Source organism: Liolophura sinensis, chromosome 9, assembly GCF_032854445.1.
Source record: "Liolophura sinensis isolate JHLJ2023 chromosome 9, CUHK_Ljap_v2, whole genome shotgun sequence".
NCBI classification, from domain to species: Eukaryota; Metazoa; Mollusca; class Polyplacophora; order Chitonida; family Chitonidae; genus Liolophura; species Liolophura sinensis.
Genome location: NC_088303.1, coordinates 12,566,476 through 12,589,662, shown reverse-complemented (window position 1 = coordinate 12,589,662; position 23,187 = coordinate 12,566,476). Strand labels below are relative to the sequence as shown.

At 38.2% G+C, this 23,187-nt stretch overlaps 1 protein-coding gene across 2 annotated transcripts; it reads left to right on the top strand.

Moving 5' to 3' along the window:
• The first annotated feature begins 40 nt into the window (after window positions 1–40).
• On the top strand, window positions 41–22,926 carry LOC135474731 (mitofusin-2-like). 2 transcript variants are annotated; one of them, XM_064754302.1, is made up of 18 exons: window positions 41–158; window positions 815–1,043; window positions 1,695–1,821; window positions 2,508–2,670; window positions 3,498–3,619; window positions 4,421–4,529; window positions 6,644–6,748; window positions 7,335–7,488; window positions 7,878–7,945; window positions 8,235–8,356; window positions 9,142–9,268; window positions 9,707–9,811; window positions 11,655–11,757; window positions 13,167–13,387; window positions 14,009–14,155; window positions 14,830–15,026; window positions 18,101–18,235; window positions 18,530–22,926. In XM_064754302.1, the coding sequence occupies exons 2-18, from the start codon at window positions 842–844 to the stop codon at window positions 18,597–18,599; spliced, it is 2,277 nt and encodes a 758-aa protein (XP_064610372.1). In that variant the 5' UTR covers window positions 41–158; window positions 815–841; the 3' UTR covers window positions 18,600–22,926. The 2 variants fall into 2 exon arrangements, with proteins under 2 accessions (XP_064610372.1, XP_064610371.1); XM_064754301.1 differs by lacking the exon at window positions 11,655–11,757 and adding an exon at window positions 12,153–12,255 and having other exon boundaries at window positions 18,530–22,877.
• Window positions 22,927–23,187: the final 261 nt, after the last annotated feature.

Here is a 23,187-nt window from a genome sequence, read left to right as displayed (position 1 = left end):
TCGCGCTTAGCTTAAGGTCACGTTAAAGGACGAGACATCACGAGAGTAGGTTGATGAGTGCCATGTGAAAGCGAAAATTGCAGATCGCGAATTTGATGAACAATGGCGTTTTACTGAACGCGTGATGTCTGCCGTCCCAAATTTGTAGTAACGAATTGGTAAGTGCAACATGATTTTATTTCAGTCAAAAGTATTTTTTGGTTTTGTACCCATAGTTTCGCGCCAACAACCTTGGACTGCGATTTTGACAGCAGAGAGCAACAACAACACTGCGCACGTTTCGATTTTTGTTTAACAATGCTAAAATTATTGTAGTTGACCTGTTATTTGTTCACTTAGATTTGTCAAGTTAATATTTGTTCTCAAGAGTCTCGTAGGGCCATGTTCAAGTGTTTGAAATATACTGACGACCTGAAATATTATGTAATGTGATGCTGTGTTAGTATTGCATGGCCAATACAAATACTGAAGGCCACAGAATGACGATATATAATAATTATTATGACACAAAACACTGATTAAATAAATAATCATAACACAATATATGTACGTATGCAATTAGATAAATCATATTCTTCACTAGTGAAATATAGTGCTGGATCAGCTGGGGCTTGGAGCTAGCCTGAAGAATGGAATGATAGACAAGAAGGGTGAAAAGACTTGATTTGAAAGGGTCAGCTACTCATAAGTGGCTGAACACAGAAACTACTGTGTGGACATCAACAGTCAAGGCAACAGATTCAGGAAGAGCACATTTCAAGTCATCCAGAAATGTATGATATGTCGCGATGTAGTTTATGTTTTTTCATTCCAGTTATGATTGAGACGTTTGATTGACGGAATGTCCGGGCTTGTGCGAAACTTCTCACTTCAAATGGCAGGCCAGCATGGTCAGGGTGACACAGGAGCAGAACGTAATCTTGGAAACGGACACTCCAACGGAGCCTCTCCTCTCAAGCTTTTTGGCCAGGCCAAGAAAAAAATCAATGATATCTTCAAAGATATAGGAGAATATATATTTGACTGTGAAAATTTCTTGGAAGGTGAGTAAAGTGGTTTGTACTGTAACTGTATACAGCAAATGTAAAACTGTTTCTGAAGCATCATGTATAATGGAACTTTGAAAGACTGACATTGCTGGTTTCTTCCAGCCATAATGTCAGATGTCTGAATATTCTTCAATACGACGTAAAACACAAGTCAAATAAATATTATAAAATGATAAAGACTGACGCCCTGAATAGATACTTCAAGAACAATGAAACTCTCTGGCCTCTGTATGTCACCTAATTTTTAATAAAATATTAATTGCATTCAGTCATCATGAACACCATATCAGGTAGACAGTCTGCTTATTTTAAGCTTGTTCCTGTCCTGCCTGTAAATGATCTAACTATTGCCAATGGACTGGTGAACAAGTCCATTTATGTGGGGCTTTATATTTCTTGCATTCATGAGTATTAAGAGTAAAAGTATGAACAGTACTTCATTTCCAAGGTTTCTGAATTCTAAACAATATGAACATAAACAGTATTAAATATTTTTCATGTGGTAACCTTACATGTACATAAGGGAGATTTCTGAATCATAAACAGTATTCAGCATTTCTTTTTTTGTATCATCTGGATGTATATATCTTGTAAGCTTACATAATGAAACATGAGTTAATGAGGGATTTTCCTAATATTTTGCAGATGTGAGTTCAGTGAGCACCCTGGTGACAACAGAATACGCTTCTGTTGTCAAGGGCTTTAAGACCAAGGTCACTGGAATCTCAGAAGTTCTTTTACGAGACAAAATGAAGGTGGCGTTTTTTGGAAGGTAAGCAGCAAATTGCAATATCGCATTATCGTGGTCATTGTGGAGTTTGTTCATCGGATGTTTCACCACATTATTGCTGAAATATTGCGAATATGGTGTTAAGCCATAACCTTTCATTCATCAGGTAATAATCATGTGGTATCACTGGTAAGCCCTAAGTTGTGCGTAACTCCAGAAAACAAAGACTTCATTGGGCCTCATTAGAAGAGACAAAATGAATTACGTGTTAACACAAATCACCTAACATTTCACCCATGATGAAATGTAAACATTTTGTCTGATTTCAAGAATGCTGAATTCCTCTCCATTTATATGGGAGAAAGTCTTCCAAAAAACTGCAGATGGTTTTGGGTTATGCCATGCTCTGCCCAGCTTTCACCCACCATAATGCTGGTTGCTGTGGTGTATGTGAAATTTTTTTGAGTGCAGATTAAAACACCAATCAAATTAATAAATGTTTGGGTGAAATGTCAACATGACAAAAATATTGCTGTGCATAACAAAAAAAAAATACCAAAATCATCACTAATGGCTAATTGATACCAGGTATGTCATAGCCACAAGTTGTAAACTGTCTTTAATAAGATTTCTTGATAGTGAAATGCTGTACATGTGATACTTTCATGGGGGCTGTGCGAAATAATGTACGTGTCGAAAACATGAAAGTTAATATGTGATGTTTGAAGGACATCGAATGGAAAGAGCACGGTAATCAACGCTATGCTGAGGGAGAAGATTCTTCCCAGTGGCATTGGACACACCACCAACTGTTTCCTGCAGGTAGAGGGATCTGACTCCGGTGAGGCTGCGTTATTGACAGAGAATTCTGATCAACTACAGAGTGTCAAGGTAGGTCGTGTCACCATAGTGTTCAGCACAGATGCCTACATTTATCTGTTTGGTCTGTGAGCTTTACCAGTTCTAAATGTGAGAAGCAGTCAAAATAGATTGAGATAGGAATAAATGTATCAATGTTTTCTGACTCACTTGTGTTTCAGTTTCCTGTTTTATATTGTCCATTGTATTTTGTGGAATGTTTCTGGAAATAAAGAAAATCACAAACTAGTTAAACTGAAACACTCCATTTCTGCTAGCTGCGAACATAGAAACTTCATTATAGTTACTTGATACATAGCAAAAGTGAGCTAATTCTCATCTGTGCTTTATTTGTATATTAACAGAAAAAGCATTGCTTTTGTCATACCCCAAAAATCAGCATCCTATAACAATTAATGCAGTGTTATTGGTGGTATCTGTAAAAGTACTGCATGTATTAAATTCAGGTTTTGCATATATGTAAAGCACAATAACATACATGCAGACCGGTTCGGTGGTCTGATGGTTCAAACATGGGATCGCTGGGATCAAACTCAAATCGGGTCACACCAATGACTTTAAAAATGGTACTTGTCACTGCGTCGCTTGGTGTTCAGCACTGAGAGGCTAGAACAAGGACAGAACTGGTACTATATGTACATGCGCCTAATCACTTCTTGCAGTCATGTGACTGAAAAATTCATAAATATGATGTAAAATTCCAAGCATACATACACAATAACATAAGGGGTGTTCCATCGTGTGAGCACATCATTTACTGTAAATTACCAAATTCACAACTTTTTGGTTGGATTTCTTTCTTTGAGTATGTTCATGTACGTGTTTTTATTGTACTTCAGAATATCAAGCAGCTTGCATCGGCTCTCAGCACCTATAAACTGTCATCCAACTCGTTGTTACGAATATTGTGGCCGAAGGACAAATGTCGACTTCTGAAGGAGGATGTGGTTCTAGTGGACAGGTGAGGGAACGCTTATTCAGTTTCTTTGCAGGACTCTAACAGCTAAAATGTTGCTCTGGCTACAGCGGAAGGCCCTCAGAAAGTATGGTCAAACTGTCTGGTTTAGATGTCGCTTTTAAGAGCTGCTCCAGTCTCAAAGTCTATCCGACTCTAAAAAAGGGTTATGATAGTCTGGCTTGGTTTCCTGAATTGTAAAAAAATTGAAACTGCTCTTGTTTTAATATAGTTTCTGAGGGCTATTTGAAAACAGAGTTTTTGTGTCATTTTCACTTTTGCCAGTGAGACATCCCGCACAAACACAAGCATCACCCATTGCACACGTCTAACCACTAATGACTCTGTATTGTATTTCCAAGAACGTTCATGATGTTATTCCAGCATAACATGCGTACTCGTCACATAAGAAATATCTGGTCACATCCGGAAAATTTTACATAAACTGCTGAAGAATTAATTATTGTGGACTCTTCAGCTATCAGTGTTTTTTAACCATAGTTTTAGGTATGATAAACCTGATGTCCATCATTTTATGAAACAATGTTGAATACATCTCGATCAAAATTGATAAATAAATAAACAATTCTTTAACAAGTTACAGCATGTTGGACACATGTTTTCATGACAAATTCTGACATTTGTTCAGTCTCCAGATACTAGGGTTTTGGCTTTAGAGGTCATAGTTAGAGTGTAAGGGAGACTACTCTGGTATCACGTTTGAAGATTTGTACCAACCCTTGATAGTGGGGTCAAATTTGTTTGTAAGGTTGGTTTGGATTGAACCAGTTCTGATGTTGTTTTCAGCCCTGGGATTGATGTTTCTCCTGATTTGGATGAGTGGATAGATAAGTTCTGTCTGGACGCTGATGTATTTGTGCTGGTGGCCAATGCAGAGTCCACGTTAATGCAAACGGTAAGTTCTGTCTGGACGCTGATGTAGTTGTCCTGGTGGCCAATGCAGAGTCCACGTTAATGCAAACGGTAAGTTTTGTCTGGATCCTGATGTATTTGTGCTGGTGGCCAATGCAGAGTTCACGTTAATGCAAACGGTAAGTTTTGTCTGGATCCTGATGTATTTGTCCTGGTGGCCAATGCAGAGTCCACGTTAATGCAAACGGTGAGTTTTGTCTGGATCCTGATGTATTTGTGCTGGTGGCCAATGCAGAGTCCACGTTAATGCAAACGGTAAGTTCTGTCTGGACGCTGATGTATTGGTGCTGGTGGCCAATGCAGAGTCCACGTTAATGCAAACGGTAAGTTTTGTCTGGATCCTGATGTATTTGTCCTGGTGGCCAATGCAGAGTCCACGTTAATGCAAACGGTAAGTTTTGTCTGGATCCTGATGTATTTGTGCTGGTGGCCAATGCAGAGTCCACGTTAATGCAAATGGTAAGTTTTGTCTGGATCCTGATGTATTTGTGCTGGTGGCCAATGCAGAGTCCACGTTAATGCAAACGGTAAGTTTTGTCTGGATCCTGATGTATTTGTGCTGGTGGCTAATGCAGAGTCCACGTTAATGCAAACGGTGAGTTTTGTCTGGATCCTGATGTGTTTGTATTAGTGGCCAATGCAGAGTCCACATTAATGCAAATGGTAAGTTTTGTCTGGATCCTGATGTATTTGTGTTGGTGGCCAATGCAGAGTCCACATTAATGCAAATGGTAAGTTTTGTCTGGATCCTGATGTATTTTTACTTGTGGCAAATGCAGAGTCTACATTCATGCAGACGGTAAGTTTTGTCTGGAATCCTGATGTATTTGTGCTGGTGGCCAATGCGGAGTCCACGTTAATGCAAACGGTAAGTTTTGTCTGAATCCTGATGTATTTGTGCTGGTGGCTAATGCAGAGTCCACGTTAATGCAAACGGTGAGTTTTGTCTGGATCCTGATGTATTTGTATTAGTGGCCAATGCAGAGTCCACGTTAATGCAAATGGTAAGTTTTGTCTGGATCCTGATGTATTTGTGTTGGTGGCCAATGCAGAGTCCACGTTAATGCAAACGGTGAGTTTTGTCTGGATCCTGATGTATTTGTGTTGGTGACCAATGCAGAGTCCACGTTAATGCAAACGGTAAGTTTTGTCTGAATCCTGATGTATTTGTGCTGGTGGCTAATGCAGAGTCCACGTTAATGCAAACGGTGAGTTTTGTCTGGATCCTGATGTAATTGTATTAGTGGCCAATGCAGAGTCCACGTTAATGCAAACGGTAAGTTTTGTCTGGATCCTGATGTATTTGTGCTGGTGGCCAATGCAGAGTCCACGTTAATGCAAATGGTAAGTTTTGTCTGGATCCTGATGTATTTGTGTTGGTGGCCAATGCAGAGTCTACATTAATGCAAATGGTAAGTTTTGTCTGGATCCTGATGTATTTGTGTTGGTGGCCAATGCAGAGTCCACATTAATGCAAACGGTAAGTTTTGTCTGGATCCTGATGTATTTTTACTTGTGGCAAATGCAGAGTCTACATTCATGCAGACGGTAAGTTTTGTCTGGAATCCTGATGTATTTGTGCTGGTGGCCAATGCGGAGTCCACGTTAATGCAAACGGTAAGTTTTGTCTGAATCCTAATGTAGTTGTACTGGTGGCTAATGCCAATTCTACATTAATGTAAATGGTAAGGAGAATTTTCTGGAATACTGTCATTCCCGTGTACACAGTAAGGTCAGACATTGGGATCATTAGGGAGAATTCACTTTATGGTAGAGGTTAGGATGCTATGAAGATTGAAATGAAGAGTAAGATTTTAATGGTTAGAGCTTTTCTACATGGATTTCAGGCTTGTTTAGGTTAAGCTTTAAATGTTCAAATATCAAGCAAATTTGAGGTTTTCAATTGAGGAATTACACTCCAGTTAGACATAAAGTACTGTAAATGCATGGTTCTGCTGTAAATTAATTATAGAATTTAATATGGCAAGTCCCTCATAACCCTTGGTCAATCTCATAATTCTGCTAACAAAAACAGAAGTTAACAGGTATGTATGATTTCTATGAGTTTACAGTTTCCCTGTCCCTTGTTTTATCTAGGAGAAGAATTTCTTCCACAAAGTCAGTTCCCGCTTGTCCAAACCCAACATTTTCGTGCTGCAGAATCGCTGGGACACATCAGTCCTTGAAGAAGATGTAGATGAGGTAACTGTCAGTTAACTGCTGCTTCATTCGCTGTGTTACCTGTGTTGAGCTTAATGGCCTGTTTAATACTCAGGCAATCTCCAGTCTGAAGACAGACAGATCTTTTATATTTAAAGTTACAGTATTGAAAATCATAACTATATTTTGACTTGCTTTTGTGTAAACACATGTTAGACATGACATGTCAGTGTCTGTTACTCTAAACTGGTTGTATGTGAAATGTTCTTGAGGGTAAAGTAATATGAGTCAGGTGGCCTTGGCTGAGCACACCTGTGTATCCTTTGCTCATTAGCATCTATTGCTTGTTTCAGGTGTCTTTGGCTTATTTCACCAGTGTAGCCATTGCTCATCAGCATCTACCCAAATTTCAAACTTTTCAACCACTGTAACCAATATTTTGAAATAAGAGAACTAAAGACTTGGAAAAATAATTTGCACAATTTCATGAAGTTTGCATCTTTAGTGACCCAAACAAATCATGTTAGTGCCATTGTCGTAAAATCTTATACATAAATCGCCTCCCCCCACCCCCCCCCCAGGTTACACCTAGGTGGACATTCTCATCAGCATCTATTGCTTTTGTCAGGTACGTACGCAACATATGGAGAGGAACATCCAGTTTTTGGTGGATGAGTTAAAGGTGGTGGACCAGAAGGAGGGCGAGGATCGTGTGTTCTTTGTGTCTGCCCGTGAAGCCCTCACCTGTCGGACCCACCAAGACAAGGGAACACCTACACCCCGTGAGTTGTCTCCCCTGACTCTAGACACCGCTTCTGATTTTCTTCCAACAAGAGATCAAGGTTCTCATAAGTGTAAAGTAACCTTTTGCCAGTCCAACATGGATATATGGGGAAAGACCTTTGAATCAATATTGAAAAATGTTAGCAATAGTAGCAGAACAGGATTTTTTTTTTTTTTTTTGGTTTTTGTTGTTTTTCCATCAATCCAAATAAATTCTTTGATGAATCATTTCACAGCTTTATCATACACTGTCTGTGCACAGAGCAACACTAGTCCTATGATGTCAAATATCCTTTATAAATAGGTCTTGAAATAGCATTGAGATTTGATGTTGTGAAGGCTTATGAACTGTGCTCACTAACATGGGGCTGCTGTTGATTGTTTACAGCGGGAACCTTGGCTGAAGGATTCCAAGTCCGTCTGTTTGAGTTTGCCAACTTTGAGAGAAAGTTTGAGGTTGGTATGGAAAGTCTCCTGAATGTAGCAAGTGGCCAGTATTTTTACCACCAGCCTTATGCCTGTTCACTAAATATTTATTGCATGTACCTCAGTTTCTGGCTGATAGCGTGCCTCTGCTCAATCACATGGGCCAGAAAAAAACATGATTATTCATGTGGTCTTTTATAATGTGGTATACACTGTTGACTCCACCAATCAAAAGCTGGATAACCTGTCAGCAAGCAATTTGATTAACTAATACAGCTGTTTGCAGTGCAAACTGATGTGTTGTTTCCACTGTGTGCAGGAGTGTATATCCAAGTCTGCGGTGAAAACCAAGTTTGAGCAGCACACAGAAAGAGGGAAGAGCATCTCGAGTGAGCTGCGCAGTTTGATGAGGGACATCCATAAGCAGAGCCTGGACCAGAAGTAGGTTTCATGATAAATGTTTCATGATAAAATGTGAAACAGCTGCTACAGTACATTTGCCGTAGGAGCTAGAGTTAAAACTGTTTTGCAGTATATGGGTTCGTTATGAGTGTGTTGTTGATGCTATCCTGTGATGGGTTTGTTACCTATGGTACTGTAATTCCTCAACCTTTTTGCATGTTTGCAAAGTGTTATTTGATTTAAGCATATTGGGAATACATGATTATTCTGTGTTGATGATAAATTATACTTTGTGTGAAGCCCTGAAATCCAACCAATGTAGTTTCCAAAATCAAATTGAAAACGTGCAGAAATTGCTGTGAAAGTTGCTCTGTCATATGCAAAAAGGATGAGGAATTAGAGTAATTTATCTGGGTCTTTCATAATGCATCTGCTACTCAGGCATCGAATGTCTTGTCATAATTTTGGAGGGACATGTGAGTGTACCAGACCACCTTAGGGTAGTATCAGTAAGACAAGGCACAGAGAGAACGCCTTGTGTTGTGAATCAGGGGGGTGGGGGGGGTGGGGGGGGGGTATGGTAATCAGGGAACTCCTGTTTCCTCCATCCATACACTACATGACATGGAAAATTCTGAAGCACGGCACTGAATACCAAATAAAAGATAAATGAAATTGGTGTGGTTTGTAAGTGTTTGAGAGAGTAGTCTATCAGTAATCTGGCTGGCCTCAACATTCCTGAAAGATGATTGTGTGGATGAAATATACCTCAGTACGGCATAAAAATCACCAATGGAATAACTGAAAACTTGTACTTGTAACAGAGAGCAGCAGGTTCGGAATCGCTGTGAGAAGCAGGATGAGCTGGACTACCTACAGAAACAGCTGGCATTGCTCACAGGAGAAATCAAAGAGAAGATTAAATCCATGGTCGAAGATGTGGAGAGGAAGGTAAGTCCTTATATATACAGACCCCCATCATCATCTTTTTAAAAAGAACACCAAGATTTAGAATTTTAAAACTTTTTTATGTTTGACATAAATTCTTCTATTTATTGAAAATGTAGATTGTGTATAAAGCATAATATACTTGTACGTCCATGGACAGTAGTCATTCAGACTCCAAGGGAAATGTGTCCTGTTTTTGACCTTTCTGAATACAAATGTGACAGGACACTTACAGATTTGGGAAGGAAATCAATGTGTAGAAGAGACAGGTTATCAGAAATTTCGAGTAAAGACGTGGCTATGTATACAAACACTATCTTGAAGCTTGTTGTGTAGCATAGTGTAGTGACTCACAAGACAAACAAACATGTAGAAAAAACAAGGCTGATATTAAAGAGATATTTGTATCTGATTTGGATTGTGGACAACACATATTTTCAGGTGTCCTCTGCACTAAATGAAGAAATTCGCCGGCTGTCAACAATTGTTGATGAGTTTGAATGGCCATTTGACCCTGATGCCCATCGCTTGTCTGCCTACAAAAAGGTAGGTTACATAAAAGAGAGAGATGAAATGCTTATCTGTTTCTAGCGGGTACACAGGTATGAAATGTTTCAAAACCTGACAATCTTTTTGTCTGAATGGACTGAAAAAAAACTTTGTAATGATAGCCTTAATTTATGTTTATTGAAAAATACTGTATTAAGTTATCTGTTTGATTGGCGTTAATGCTTTTCTTAAGAATGCCTCGCTTGTACACTTACAATCAGGCTTGTGAGTGAGGAAGAACTACTCTGGAACACCCTATTTCCTCAACCTTTTCACTTATGGAATAGCATCTTTCATTGCAATTTATTCATACTTTTATTTTGATTTTGAAGATAAAATTACATTGGTTGGATTAGCCAATTCCAGGACTTAACAAAAAGTATAATTTTATCAGGGTACATCAAATATAGCCTTCAGAATAAGTTTGAATTAACACCTTACTAACATGTGAAAAGGTTGAAGAATTACAGTAGCAACCTGACAAACCCCTAATCGCTAATGTCACACCCTGACCACCAGGAGCTGGATTGGAGACTATAACCCTCATTGGTCAAGGAATGAATGAATACCAACACTTCAGCAAAATGAGCCTACAAGGCACCTAGCAATATTATATGTTGTATTGTTGTTATTGGGCCTACATGTATAGTGGGGTGGGGACTGCTGGCCTTGGGCTATGAGCTCTTTAGTTCAGACAGTCAAGAGAAAGCATGTTCGTTATTGGATAAACCAACAATAAGCAAAGGAGTGCACATGCAGAGAGCATGTCTTAAAGCAGGACTGTTATCCCAACTGGTGTCTGCACTAAATCCGGAGACAGCTGGGATTGTGGGTGGGTTTGCCTTCATGTTCATACATCTGCATGTACATGTAGCTTTGAGCAGAGACTTCTTTGTGATAGGGACTTGGCATTTACTGCCACTGATGAAATGGGTTATTATCAGATTGTTTTTGAAAGAGAAAAATACAGCAGTAATTTAGAGATATTTGTGGTAGCAACAATTTGTCATTTCAGACTTCATATTTAACAAGTGATACTACACACATGTACACCTGCTTGATAGCTGCCATGGTTTAAGTGTGTAAGATAATGTAGATACTTATATATTAGAAATTTAGGCAGCTGATTATTTGACTTTGGTGACCAGTCTAAGTGACAGTCAAACCAGTGAAATCTTGTAAGCCTACTGTATTTCACGTATATTCTGATAGTTTTGTTCTGGAATGCTGTTCTAAGATTTGTTGGAAGGGAGGATTATGTACTGCAGGAAAAATGTCCCCGGTTTTAGAGCCAAAACTACTATTTTCTGACTTTTTGGGGATAGTTTTATGGCAAATACATTTTGCTTTTTCCCCATTTAAATGTATTGTTATTATCTATCTGCCTGCTGACCTCATAGTGTGAATATCACAAACATAGAATATTTATACACTTGTACTCATTTTCTTGTAGGATAAAATATCTGAGCACTTGTTTCCTTTATAGTTGTTACACTACAGGTACAGAGTGATGTCCCTTTATTATTCGTCAGTGCCTCCTTTCACTACACTAAGGTGGTTTGCTAAACCTTTAACACTACACTGAAAGAGCGAAAACATTTAGTACACTCCTGTAGTCCTGTCAACATAAAAAATCTTTGAAATAAAAAACAGAAGGTTTATTGCAAAGGTTTTGTGAAACATGACCAATTTGCCCCACAATGGCATAAAGTGTACGCTACATATTCAGGGACTGTTCTGTACGTCATAACATTGTGTAACATGGGAAACGGGTAATGGAAGATGCTTTTTTAAGACCCTTGGCTTCTTTCTTTTCTCGACCGTCCCCCAATCTGACCAGGAACTTCTTGGTCATACAGAGACCTCTCTTGTTCGGAATCTGTCTGGTCGTTGTTCATCGAGCATCAACCGTGTGCTCGAGGCCAGTGACCAAGAAATTGTAGGTAAGGGCAAGTAACTATTCATTGCATGAAATTTGGATTTTACTTCTTCCATAGCTTTTGTTTCTCATCAACTTTGATTTGTGTTATATTATTCATTGATCATCATTTCCTGCCAAGGCCCCTTGAAACAGAAGTACAGAGGAAAGACAAAATATTGGCGGTTACTTCATACTGAAAAGTTTCAAGAAATTGTCAAAATTCTGTCTTTTCTAAATCAAACACAAGGCGTTTTGGAAGGCAGATACTTTCAGAATTTGATTGACGACTCATCATTTCATCATGTATTGAACTCACTTTCCTTTTCAGTTGCTCTCCTCTTCACAGGCTGTAGTATAGTGTGCTTGCTTGGTGTCTACACTGTTTTATAGTTTCAGTTTCACTTTCACCCACTCTAGGAGCTGCATGCACATGTTGAAAAAGGCTTGGGGCGTAATTTACAGACACGTTGTTCAGCTGCTTTGACAGAAGGCGTCACCCAAACTGAAACTGAAATGAGAGGTAAACTGAGAGTTAGGAATTTTTCAACCACACATAAAACAGGGATGACTGGAGAAATTTAAACAAGGTTTATGGTATAAAGACTGAGTATTGCATACATTTAAGATGGAAAGAAGGATCAATGATGGAACTGCAGTAAATAATTTGTGTCAAAGTTCAACGGTAGTGAAATCGTGTAAAAAAGCTTGCTATTAAATATATAAAATATGCATCATGATCTTCAGTTGATATCGCATCAAAACATTAAACCATTGTGACAATGTACTCATGTACTGGATCATATTGTGTGCTTACTGTAACAGACTGCTTAGAATGGAGTTGGCCTGGCTGATTTTCCTGGCTGATCTCCCTTATTATTTGCTTGGTCAATAGAACATCACAGCTGCCACTTCCCATCATGCTTTAGTGAGCCAGTTTCCAATGATCATCGTCTTACATGTTCTCTTTTGTTCAACTTCTCTTTATACCTCTTAAGTGCACAGATTGTGTAAACATTTTTTAATTGCGTTGTTGTAAATCAGGCCAATTATACTTGGTTTTTATTTGGTCTCAGTACTGTCTGAAAACTTTTGTCATATTCTTTCTTTATCTTTCCACTGTGTGACAATGTTCCAAGTATGGTACAACTGGTTAAGTGGTGTGTTGTATGAGCAAATGACACTGCAGTCTGATCAAAACAGTTTGAAATTCATTCCCATTTCCCCTATTATGTTTTTATTATGTTAACTTTGAATGTCTTGTTTAGCTGTAAGGATGAACATGTGATTTCTGGATGTGGGTAGTAGGTACAACTATATCACAATACTCACAAAACTGGAGGGCTACAATCTGAATCATACATTTTCAAAAATACATCTTCCAGAAAAAGTAAAAAGAACATCCACTCACAGAAGTTGACAAAACCATTTCAGATCGTCTTTCCTCACTGCTGCCTGAAGATGTCAAACAACAAGTAAGCACTCAGCTGCCTAAGAGAGACTTTGAGATCGCTTACAGATTAGACTGTAAGAATCTCTGTGGAGATTTCGTCGAGGATATTGACTTTCGCTTTTCGTACGGACCAGCAGCACTGTTTCACAGATTTCTGGGTCCTAGAGGGGCCAAATCTTTATCTCTGGGCCTGTCAGAGTCTGTAAGTACTGCCCAATAATATAGGATTGAAGTCAGTGTAGGATTTAGTTATAATAGATCTCCAAAGAGTCTTGTGTGGCTGTCCAGAAATTCAGTGCAATATCAATCCATTATGATATGTTTGATATTCCATTCTGATGTTTTGCATTTTTAGAATTCAGAAATCCTAAACATTCTCTGTAAAATTTCAAAATAGGAAATTTGTTCGAATGTTCAAACAATAAAACACAATTTAATCATTAAGTCTGGACATAAATCTTTATCCCAATGTTTTAGCTTGGCAGACCCTAAAGTTTCTAGCTGGTTTTCACTTTAACAGTAAGATAAACATAAGAATGCTAACCGTCATCCAGCATTTGTGTGCTGTATCAGTTAAAGTCTAAGAGTTGTAAGATACTGAATGCTTTCATGCTTGATTGTCTTTTGAGCTCTGTGACACACCAGGTGCAGATTTAGACTTGGCCTTGTGCAGGGGATTCCCCTCAATCTCACTGGTAGTGAAGCTTAGGTGACAGAAGTGATCAACAAAGCTCGTGTGGCCTTTTGGCTAGTTTAAAGTTTGTTGAAGACCGAAAATGTGTGCAGTAAATTGTCAAAGTTGATTACGCTTGTCTTGTTGCAGATTCCGGCCTCTGTCCCGAGCACACCCACAGGGGAGGGTTACATGAGCCCCGTGGGTCAGGATGCTGACGTCATGGTCTCCATGTTGTCCACATTCGCCTCCCTTACCTCGCGCAGTACTGTTGGAGCAATCATTGTCACAGGATTGGTAAGTACCGTCACCATAGTATGAAAGTGTGCATGCCGCACTGCCCGTTACATTCCTGCACATCACAGTGTCCAGTGAATTTCTGCAAGTCACAGTGTTAGGTGCATCCATGCTCATCGCAGTGTGTGGTACATTCCTGCACATTGAAGTGGGTGGTACATCTCTGCATTGCAGTTAACAACCAAGGTGTTCAATTTGCTCATTTAAATGGCCTGTTGATATTCGAAGGGAAAGTAAAGCCATGGTTACACCACCATCAAATTGCTGCTCTGCAAAAGGCTGGCACAGTTCGCTAATTTATTGCTGTTTACACTGCTATAGTACTCAGATCTGTAGATCTAACCACTGATTTGCTTACAGGGGCCAGCTTGCACCTCTGGCACTGGGTACTAGTGTGAGTTGAGCTTGCTATTGTCACTGTTGACACTGACAATAATACAAACATACAAGCCAGCCACCAATACTTCCTGGTGTTACTGTGGCACAACTCAACTCACGTAAGGCTCTCTCTTCAGCAATTCTTAGGTGTCAATCACTGATTCTGTGAAAGTGCTTACACCAGTGATATGATCTGCGTTTTCATACCTTTTGATGTTACTTTATGTTTTCTTTATAAGATTGTGCACCTGTAAACTGAGAAAACTGAATTCAAGCGACTGCTGTTTGCATTTCAGATAACAAAAGCGGCTGGCTGGCGTGTTATTGCCATCAGTGGCGCCATCTATGGAGCACTTTACCTGTACGAGCGACTGACGTGGACTAATCGTGCTAAGGAACGCTGCTTCAAGCGTCAGTATGTGGATTACGCCGGCAGCAAACTACGCCTCATTGTGGATCTGACCAGCTCAAACTGTAGCCATCAAGTTCAGCAGTAAGTAAAGCCTGATCAACTCAAACTGTAGCTATCAAGTTCAACAGTAAGTAAAGCCTGATCAACTCAAACTGTAGCCATCAAGCTCAATAGTAAGTACAGTCTGACCAGCTCAAACTGTAGCCATCAAGCTAAACAGTAAGTACAGCCTGATCAACTCAAACTGTAGCCATCAAGTTCAGCAGTAAGTAAAGCCTGATCAACTCAAACTGTAGCCATCAAGTTCAGCAGTGAGTAAAGCCTGATCAACTCAAACTGTAGCCATCAAGTTCAGCAGTAAGTAAAGCCTGATCAACTCAAACTGTAGCCATCAAGTTCAACAGTAAGTAAAGCCTGATCAACTCAAACTGTATCCATCAAGTTCAACAGTAAGTAAAGCCTGATCAACTCAAACTGTAGCTACCAAGCTCAATAGTAAGTAAAGCCTGATCAACTCAAACTGTAGCCATCAAGTTCAACAGTAAGTAAAGTCTAATCAACTCAAACTGTAGCCATCAAGTTCAACAGTAAGTAAAGTCTCATCAAATCAAACTGTAGTCATCAAGTTCAACAGTAAGTACAGTCTGATCATTTCAAACTGTAGCCATCAACCTCAATAGTAAGTTCAGTCTGATCAACTCACATTGTAACCTTCAAGCTCAATAGTAACTACAGCCTGATCAACTCAAACTGTATCCATCAAGCTCAACAGTAAGTACAGTCTGATCATTTCAAAGTGTAGCCATCAAGCTAAACAGTAAGTACAGTCTGATCATTTCAAAGTGTAGCCATCAAGCTCAACAGTAAGTACAGTCTGATGAACTGATACTGTAGCCATCAAGTTAAACAGTAAGTGCAGTCTGATCAGCTAAAAATGTAGCCATCACACTCAATAGCAAGTACATGTACAGCCTGACTAAACTGGGTTTTTTTTACCTGTACAGTAGACATTTGAGTATCTATTTATTATTATTAGGCTTCCAAGCTTCCCAGCCTCCAAGCCATTAGAGGTAATTGGGCTTGCTGAAGACAGATCTTCATTTTTGACTTTGTGAGGCTACAAGTGACAGTTTTGCCATTAAAATGTGTTTAAAAACTTGTTATTTTTATTCAGTGAGCTTGTTAAATTCTAATTCTGTTTGGCGACACTGCAATTTGAAAACTATGTTTTGTTTTTTTTTTCTTTTCACTGTCTTTCACCATAGCTCCAATGAACATTGCCCCTAGCAGTCATCGGTTCACATCCAGTTCATTTTTGCCAACCTCTGTTCTCTTTTTTTTCTTCAATTACCATGAAATTATTAGGCACTAGACTACCAATCCTACCAGCCTGGGGTTCAAATCCAGTCTACTCCTTACCATTCTTACCGAAATTCATTTCAGATTTAAGTGTGGACACTGTGGTTCATTTGTGGGGGATTGTGATGCTGGGCTGAAATAGTTTTGTTTTTGTTGAAAATACGAGATCTGGTTTTGCCAAGGTACATAGAATTCACTCTAGTGGAGAGTTCATTGTTTAATATGGCTTATGCTTGTTTTTTTTTACCCGTAATAGACAAGCCTGGGGTCTTTTCAGAAGAGCATAAAACTGATAGATTTGAACAATCTGTGGTGGAGAAAGTGGAAACTAAAAGCTGTGTGTACAGACCGCTTGGAAGCCGTATAACTGCATGCAGTTTTAGTTTAGTTATTTATTTGATTGGTGTTGTAGGCCGTACTTCATAATATTTCACTTCCCACGTATGGCCAGAGAGTAACCCAGCATGAACTAGACATGAACTCACAGGGAACGCATTGGTGAGAGGCCCCTGGGTCATTGCGCCGCACTGGTGTGCTAACATTTGAGTATCGGCTGCACGTCACATTGCATTACTCTTTACAAACAGGGCTTGACATAAGCTGCGAACGATGATACAGGTTACAGGGAGATGATGACAATTGTTTGAGAACGATTTTTCATTCTCTGAAGACAAATTGACGAAACTGAAGAAAAAATAAATACCCTGAATGACTAAATCTGTTGAGGAGCAGGGCTATGCAACGTGTTAACAATTTATTTCCTGTTGTTGTTGCAATTTCCTTTGAAATCAAAAGTGTTGTAAATCCAAATCCCAAGGATTGAAAACTTTGACTTTAAAAGTTGATGATTCGAAAAATTGATGATTCTCGCAACTGTAGTGATGCACCACAACTGGCAAAGTAAGGAAAATTAGAAATAAGTAAAAAATGCAGTTACCTGTATCATTCAAGGACTTTCATCTCACGATAATTAACTTTCAGCTTTTGGAATCTTCTCCACCATGTGAGTGTTATAGGAATTTCAGAACTGTATTGTTTTGGAGACTAGAATATGGTACATGAGGCCATTGACATGACGCACTTCTAACTTGTGATCAGTTGCCTAGTGAAATGTTAGCTTACTTACTGTCATGGAGTGCATCTCTCGCTGGGTGGATGGAAGTTGAGCATTTACTGTGCCACCATGAGCTCTGTTAAATTCTTTAAAATAATAATTTAAACGACAGCTATTCTCAGAAATCATTGGGGTTAATTATCATGATTATCACATAAAATGAAATAAATTATACTTACATCACAATAAATAAACATTAAAATAAAATTTTAATAATTTTGATTTGAGAAAATAATTTCTAACTTATGTAATTACTTGGTGTTTAATGTCGTACTCAAGAGAGTGATGAAAAGAATAAATGCTACATCACTGCATAATATATACACCATACAATGGTGTGATTATATGCATGCACCTGTATACATGTATATACATTATATTCAGCCGATCAGGAAAAGTTTGTAGAACTAGTCCTCTACACGTTACATTTAACCCCGTCAAAAGTATCAGGAATGCGTTTTCTCTGGGATCATTTACTTCAGGAAAATCACTCCTTTCATCCTTATGAGAAACGGTCAGTTTTACTCATTGTAAGGAATCAATGAATGAACGGTTTATTAATGTTTGCTGCTTCTGGAGATCACACGCCTGTTGTATTTTGAAGTGAATACTAGAAGGATAACATTCATTGGGTGTGTTTTGTGTACATGCTTGTTTTATGTTGTGATTGATTGGTTTACAGAGAGTTATCTGCCACTTTTGCACGACTTGGCCACCAGGTGGATGTGTTCAGGTCACATTTAGAGGAGGAGATAGAACAATTGGATAAGGACATCAAAGCTTTGGCAGTCGTAGGAAATAAGGCCAAAATCCTCAGGTAAGTCAACAAACATTGAAAAGCTTTTATTAATAATAGCTGGTAATAAAAATGAAGACGGTAAATTTTTGGTGACTAATGTCAAGGGGCAAAATCCATGATTCAAGTTAATTCAAGCTCAATGCAAGACATGGAAATATCGGAGTGATAGGCAATAAATGTATATTTATATACATTAAAAGCTTATTTTAATGTAATTTTTTTTCCATTTACATTATAATCTGCCACTGCTTTTGAAATGTGTTAAGGCCTCTCTGATTTGTTTTTAATTAGTTAATTTGTTCAATTTTTCAGGAACAAAGCAGACTTTCTTGACAGTGAGCTGAACAGCTTTATCAAGCAGTACTTGACAGAAGAAAGCTAGTGATAGAAAGAAATGTAGTCATGAATTCACCCAGAATTTGTCTGTAGAGTCCAAATTGAATGTGAGTTTTGAATGATGTGTGCAACTATGATGTGTAGCAGATGTTATTTATTTGTATTCTGGTATTGGGTGCAAGATTTTACATCTTTAGTTAGTTTTCTTTATAACTATGTTTTGTGTATTTGTACATAGAGGGAATTAATATCTTGAATATTTTAATTATCATAATGCTTTCTCTCGCATTTTTCCAGTGTCATGAATTGTTCCAAACATCACAGTAGCATAGCACTAATGTGTCATTAAGCTTATCCCTATACTCCCTGACTTATTGTAGGCCAGTTTTGTTTGAAGTCCTCTGTTAGGTCACCAATCAGATGTTTTGTTGCTAACTCACATGGTTCCATATTTGTGTGTTATATGAATTGTTTGTAAGGAAGTCTATCATTGGTCAGTTGTAAGTGATGATCCATGGATAATCGGTCTACCATTATTAACTGGAGTAAACTTGCTTTGTTATTTTATTACAATATTTTATTACTCCTTTGGTATTATAAAAATGAAATTCTGCCAGTTGTTCAGTTCATTTCCGGTGTGTCATAATGATGTATATATTAACCACATGAGAGTCCCAGGCTGTTGCTAGAATCTGTTCCAAGCACAATCCTGTGTACAAGAGAGCTCGTCAATATTAGGTAGATACGGAAAAACTAAGAAATTTGGGCATAAGTTAAAGGTTATCCCGTATATTCTGTTGAGGAAACTAGAGTAACATGAGGTTACAGATGCTTTCATTTACTCTCTACAAAGTTCAAGAAATTTGATTTTCTCACAAAATTACCCAGCCTAAATTACTGTTTTATTCCTCTACAAGTTTATCTGTCTAGAATCTGTGGCAATATCTATCATAGGTGAATGCTCTGCACAGAAGTACTACATGCTATCAGAACCGGTATCATCTGCCCAGATACCCAATATTATCGTGTATTTTGGGAATGTTTGAATCGGATCTTCTTGGGTAACATTTTACTTTAACTTATTGTGAATTTCATGTTTTGTCATTGTTCAGTGAAGTCTCATGTTGGTTGAAGAGTGTCACTTGAAGCAAACATTGAATCAATTCTTGTCATCAGTTAAGATCGATTTTTTCATAAGCATAGATTTATGATTACCTGGATACTATATAATTGTACAATCTATTTTTTCTGGACCTTGTATTTAGATCTCAAATAACAATTGGGGGTACCCTCTAAATGGGCAGTTTGCACACCTGTGTTTCACTGACACCACTATTTTACCTCCAAACAAAAATTGTGTATATTTAGAAACTTACACATAGTTCTGTGACAATACGACTGCACTTTTACGGACTTTATACACTAATGAAAGAAATAAACTTGTCTTTATGCATCGCCCTTCCTCCAAAACTGCGTGAATATAGTTAATTATATAGGTTGAGCTTTCCTTGCATTGTCATAGGCAGATGTCTGAAATTTTGTGAATACGACTAAATTTGGTTCCAAGGTATGGATTTAAAACTAAGGGACATGGACATTTCTGAAATTTGCTTAGTGATGTCTCACTGTAGTTACAAAGTACATGTAGATATAAATTTGTTGTTTCCCTAAAGCAAAATAGCAGCGGCGTAGTGAACACACAGGTCACTGCAAGACGGGGACCTCCCGTTTAATGGAGTCGCTAGGGAATTTTGTTGTTTTAAATCCAAAAAGAGCTGCATTCTTGTTTAAGGCTGACTGAATTTTTGGAGTAATATAACTCATTTTAATCGCTAATGAATTGTTTTTTTACAGAGAGTTTGGCTTTTTCTTCTCATCAAGGCTATAATTGTTTGTTTTGTTCGATTTCCTTTTTCTTTAAGAATTGTTGCATATGAACTGTATATTACATTTGCCATTTTGCATCTGTTAATCTTAGTGCAGAAGTATCAATTTATAATCAGAGGGCTTACTTAGTTTGTGTTGTGCTTTTTTAATTGTAAGCATCATTTACTCTGTATCGGTTTCAGCCCAATCTGTTGAGGCCAGGGCAGTTTCACTATGATATAAATATTGCCCGCAGTAGGGGAAATTCAAGTCAAACTTTTGTCATTAAAGGTAAAAACAGTCCTCCTGTTATCATGCGACTTGTGAAAAATGTTTGAAAGCCTTTGTAGACATTAAATTACCAATCACTTGTCTCACCGTGTTCCAGAGGCACAAATGACTTGTTGAGTTTACAAATGTTCAGCTCCTCAATTTTCTCCATCATTTGTCTGCTCTAAACAACTTTTTTGGAAACTTTTTTCAGACGTCTGTGTTATAGCACCCGCAATAGTTGCCTAACATTTTTGACAGAACGCATAATACAGTAGGACTTTTTTTGCTTTCAGCAAGTTCAAACTCAAAACTCGCTGCATGCTCACAAAACCAAGCTATTCTACCAGTGAATTAAGAAAAATATAGCGGACTGAGACAGAAGTCACAAACATGTACAATGCAGGAGACTACTCAATACTAGAAAATTTGTTGTTTTCCCAGAACACAATAGCTTTTTACTTAGTGGACTGAGTATGTACATGTTGATGTAGTTATTGAACACAGGATGCTTCACGTTAGTTTAGTTGTTTAAGCAGTATGTATGCCTACACACAGGTCACCGCAAGACAGGGACCTCACATGTTTAATGGAGTCGCTAGGGAATTTTGTTGTTTTAGATACAAAAGAGCTGCATTCTTGTTTAAGGCTGACTGGATTTTTGGAGTGATATAACTCATTTTATTCGTTAATGAATTGTATTTTTGGTCGATTTTCTTCAAGAATTGTTGCACATGAACTGTTTATTACATTTGCCATTTTGCATCTGTTAATCTTGGTGGTGTTTTGTGCCATCTAGGTGTCTCTCACTTGGTGCAGAAGTATCAGTTTATAATTAGAGGGTCTACTTAGTTTGTGTTGTGTTTTTTTAATTGTAAGCAGCATTTACTCTATCAGTTTCAGCCCAGTCTTTCTAGGCCAGGGCAGTTTCACTCACATGCTTGTGTTATAGTACCCACAATAGTTGCCTAACATTTTTGACAGATCACAGTGGGACTTCTTTGGCTTTCAGTGGTAAGAGTTCAAACTCAAAACTCGCTGTGCACTCACAAAACCAAGCTATTCTACCAGTGAATTAAGGAAAATATAGCGGACACTGAGGCAGAAGTCACAAACACGTGTGATGCCTGAGACTGCTCAAACCTAGAAAGAGGAAGTTACAATATCATGCGAGAAAATTCCACGAGATGGTCAAAATGTTCTGAATAATAATCGATCACATATAAGTAACTAGAATAAGAGTTGTATTAAGTTGGTTTCAATCCTTTTCGGTCAACCACTGCACAAAAATTTCTAGATAGACTTTTCTCTAAAAGTTAAATCTTGCACACAGTGTCCTCATTAGTGACATTTGCTTAAATCCAGCCACCATCATCTGGGTCCTTGTCTACTTAGGATTTTATAAGAAGCAAATTTCTGTTGTGTCTATCAGAAAACATCTGGCTTACATTTTGAATTGAACCAAACTACTGCCGATGTCAGATGTGTAATGGATCTATGGCTTTTTGTCGCACCTTCATGAGGTCCATGAGTTGAGGAATGTCGTCAAGCAGACGACACTTTGAAGATGCAAGATGTAGCCTTTAATAATGATAAAATAACGTGTAGTTTGCTCAACATTAAATGTTGTGATTAACATATAAAGTACACAACTCTTGATAGACGTTGGGTTATTTTTTCACACTGTTCATGTAATTACACCATTACAACCCATTGGGCATATGTGTAGTTATATCATTACAACCCAATGGAAAATATGTCGTTACAACATTACAACCCATTAGGCAGATGTAGGATATACATCATAACCCAATAGGAAAATGTGTAGTTAAGCTATTACAACCCATCATGCACATAAAGTTACACCAATATAACTCACTGGGCATGTCTTTTATGAGTATATGTGTAGTTGTACCGTTGCAACTGATAAAGCATGTGTAGTTACAGCATTGACTCAGAGTGTGCGTGTCTGTGTAGTTACAGCATTGACTCAGAGTGTGCGTGTCTGTGTAGTTACACTGTTTTGGCTCAGTTGAGTATTTGTGTGTGCAGTACAAAGGACTAGTGAGTATTTGTAAGGCTTGCCTTGTCTAGATATCCTTGCATCAGACTGTGGTTTTAATGTTACTGATTTGTCAGCAGAACATCCAGATATAGTTAACATTCTAATAAACAGAATGTAATGATATATCGTAGTTGTCTGTCTTCCCTCTTTTCAATGATCAAGGGATCTATATACATAGACCTATCTTAAACATCAGTGGTCTAGGAGACATAGCGGCTTTTCAAAATATGTAAAATATTTGAATGAATGCCTACACTTCGCTGAAAATTGTACTACAGCATAGAATCCACAGTTGAAATTTGATCAGTGGGATTCATGTACCGTACTTTGATTACGCTTTTACACTAAAGCTCGAAATGGCTTTTTGAAACATTCACCAGTTGTATTGACTGGGCGCAGGTTTTCCTAGCCATTCTTTACCATACTCAGTTTA

What these genes read in the sequence shown, in the direction of transcription:
- LOC135474731 (XM_064754302.1), top strand. Translation starts at nt 842, where the DNA reads ATGTCCGGGCTTGTGCGAAACTTCTCACTTCAAATGGCAGGCCAGCAT. An exon ending in TCGAAGATGTGGAGAGGAAG is followed by an intron (nt 9,269 to 9,706) that starts GTAAGTCCTTAT and finishes ACATATTTTCAG; the next exon opens with GTGTCCTCTGCACTAAATGA. An exon ending in TGTAGCCATCAAGTTCAGCA is followed by an intron (nt 15,027 to 18,100) that starts GTAAGTAAAGCC and finishes ATTGGTTTACAG; the next exon opens with AGAGTTATCTGCCACTTTTG.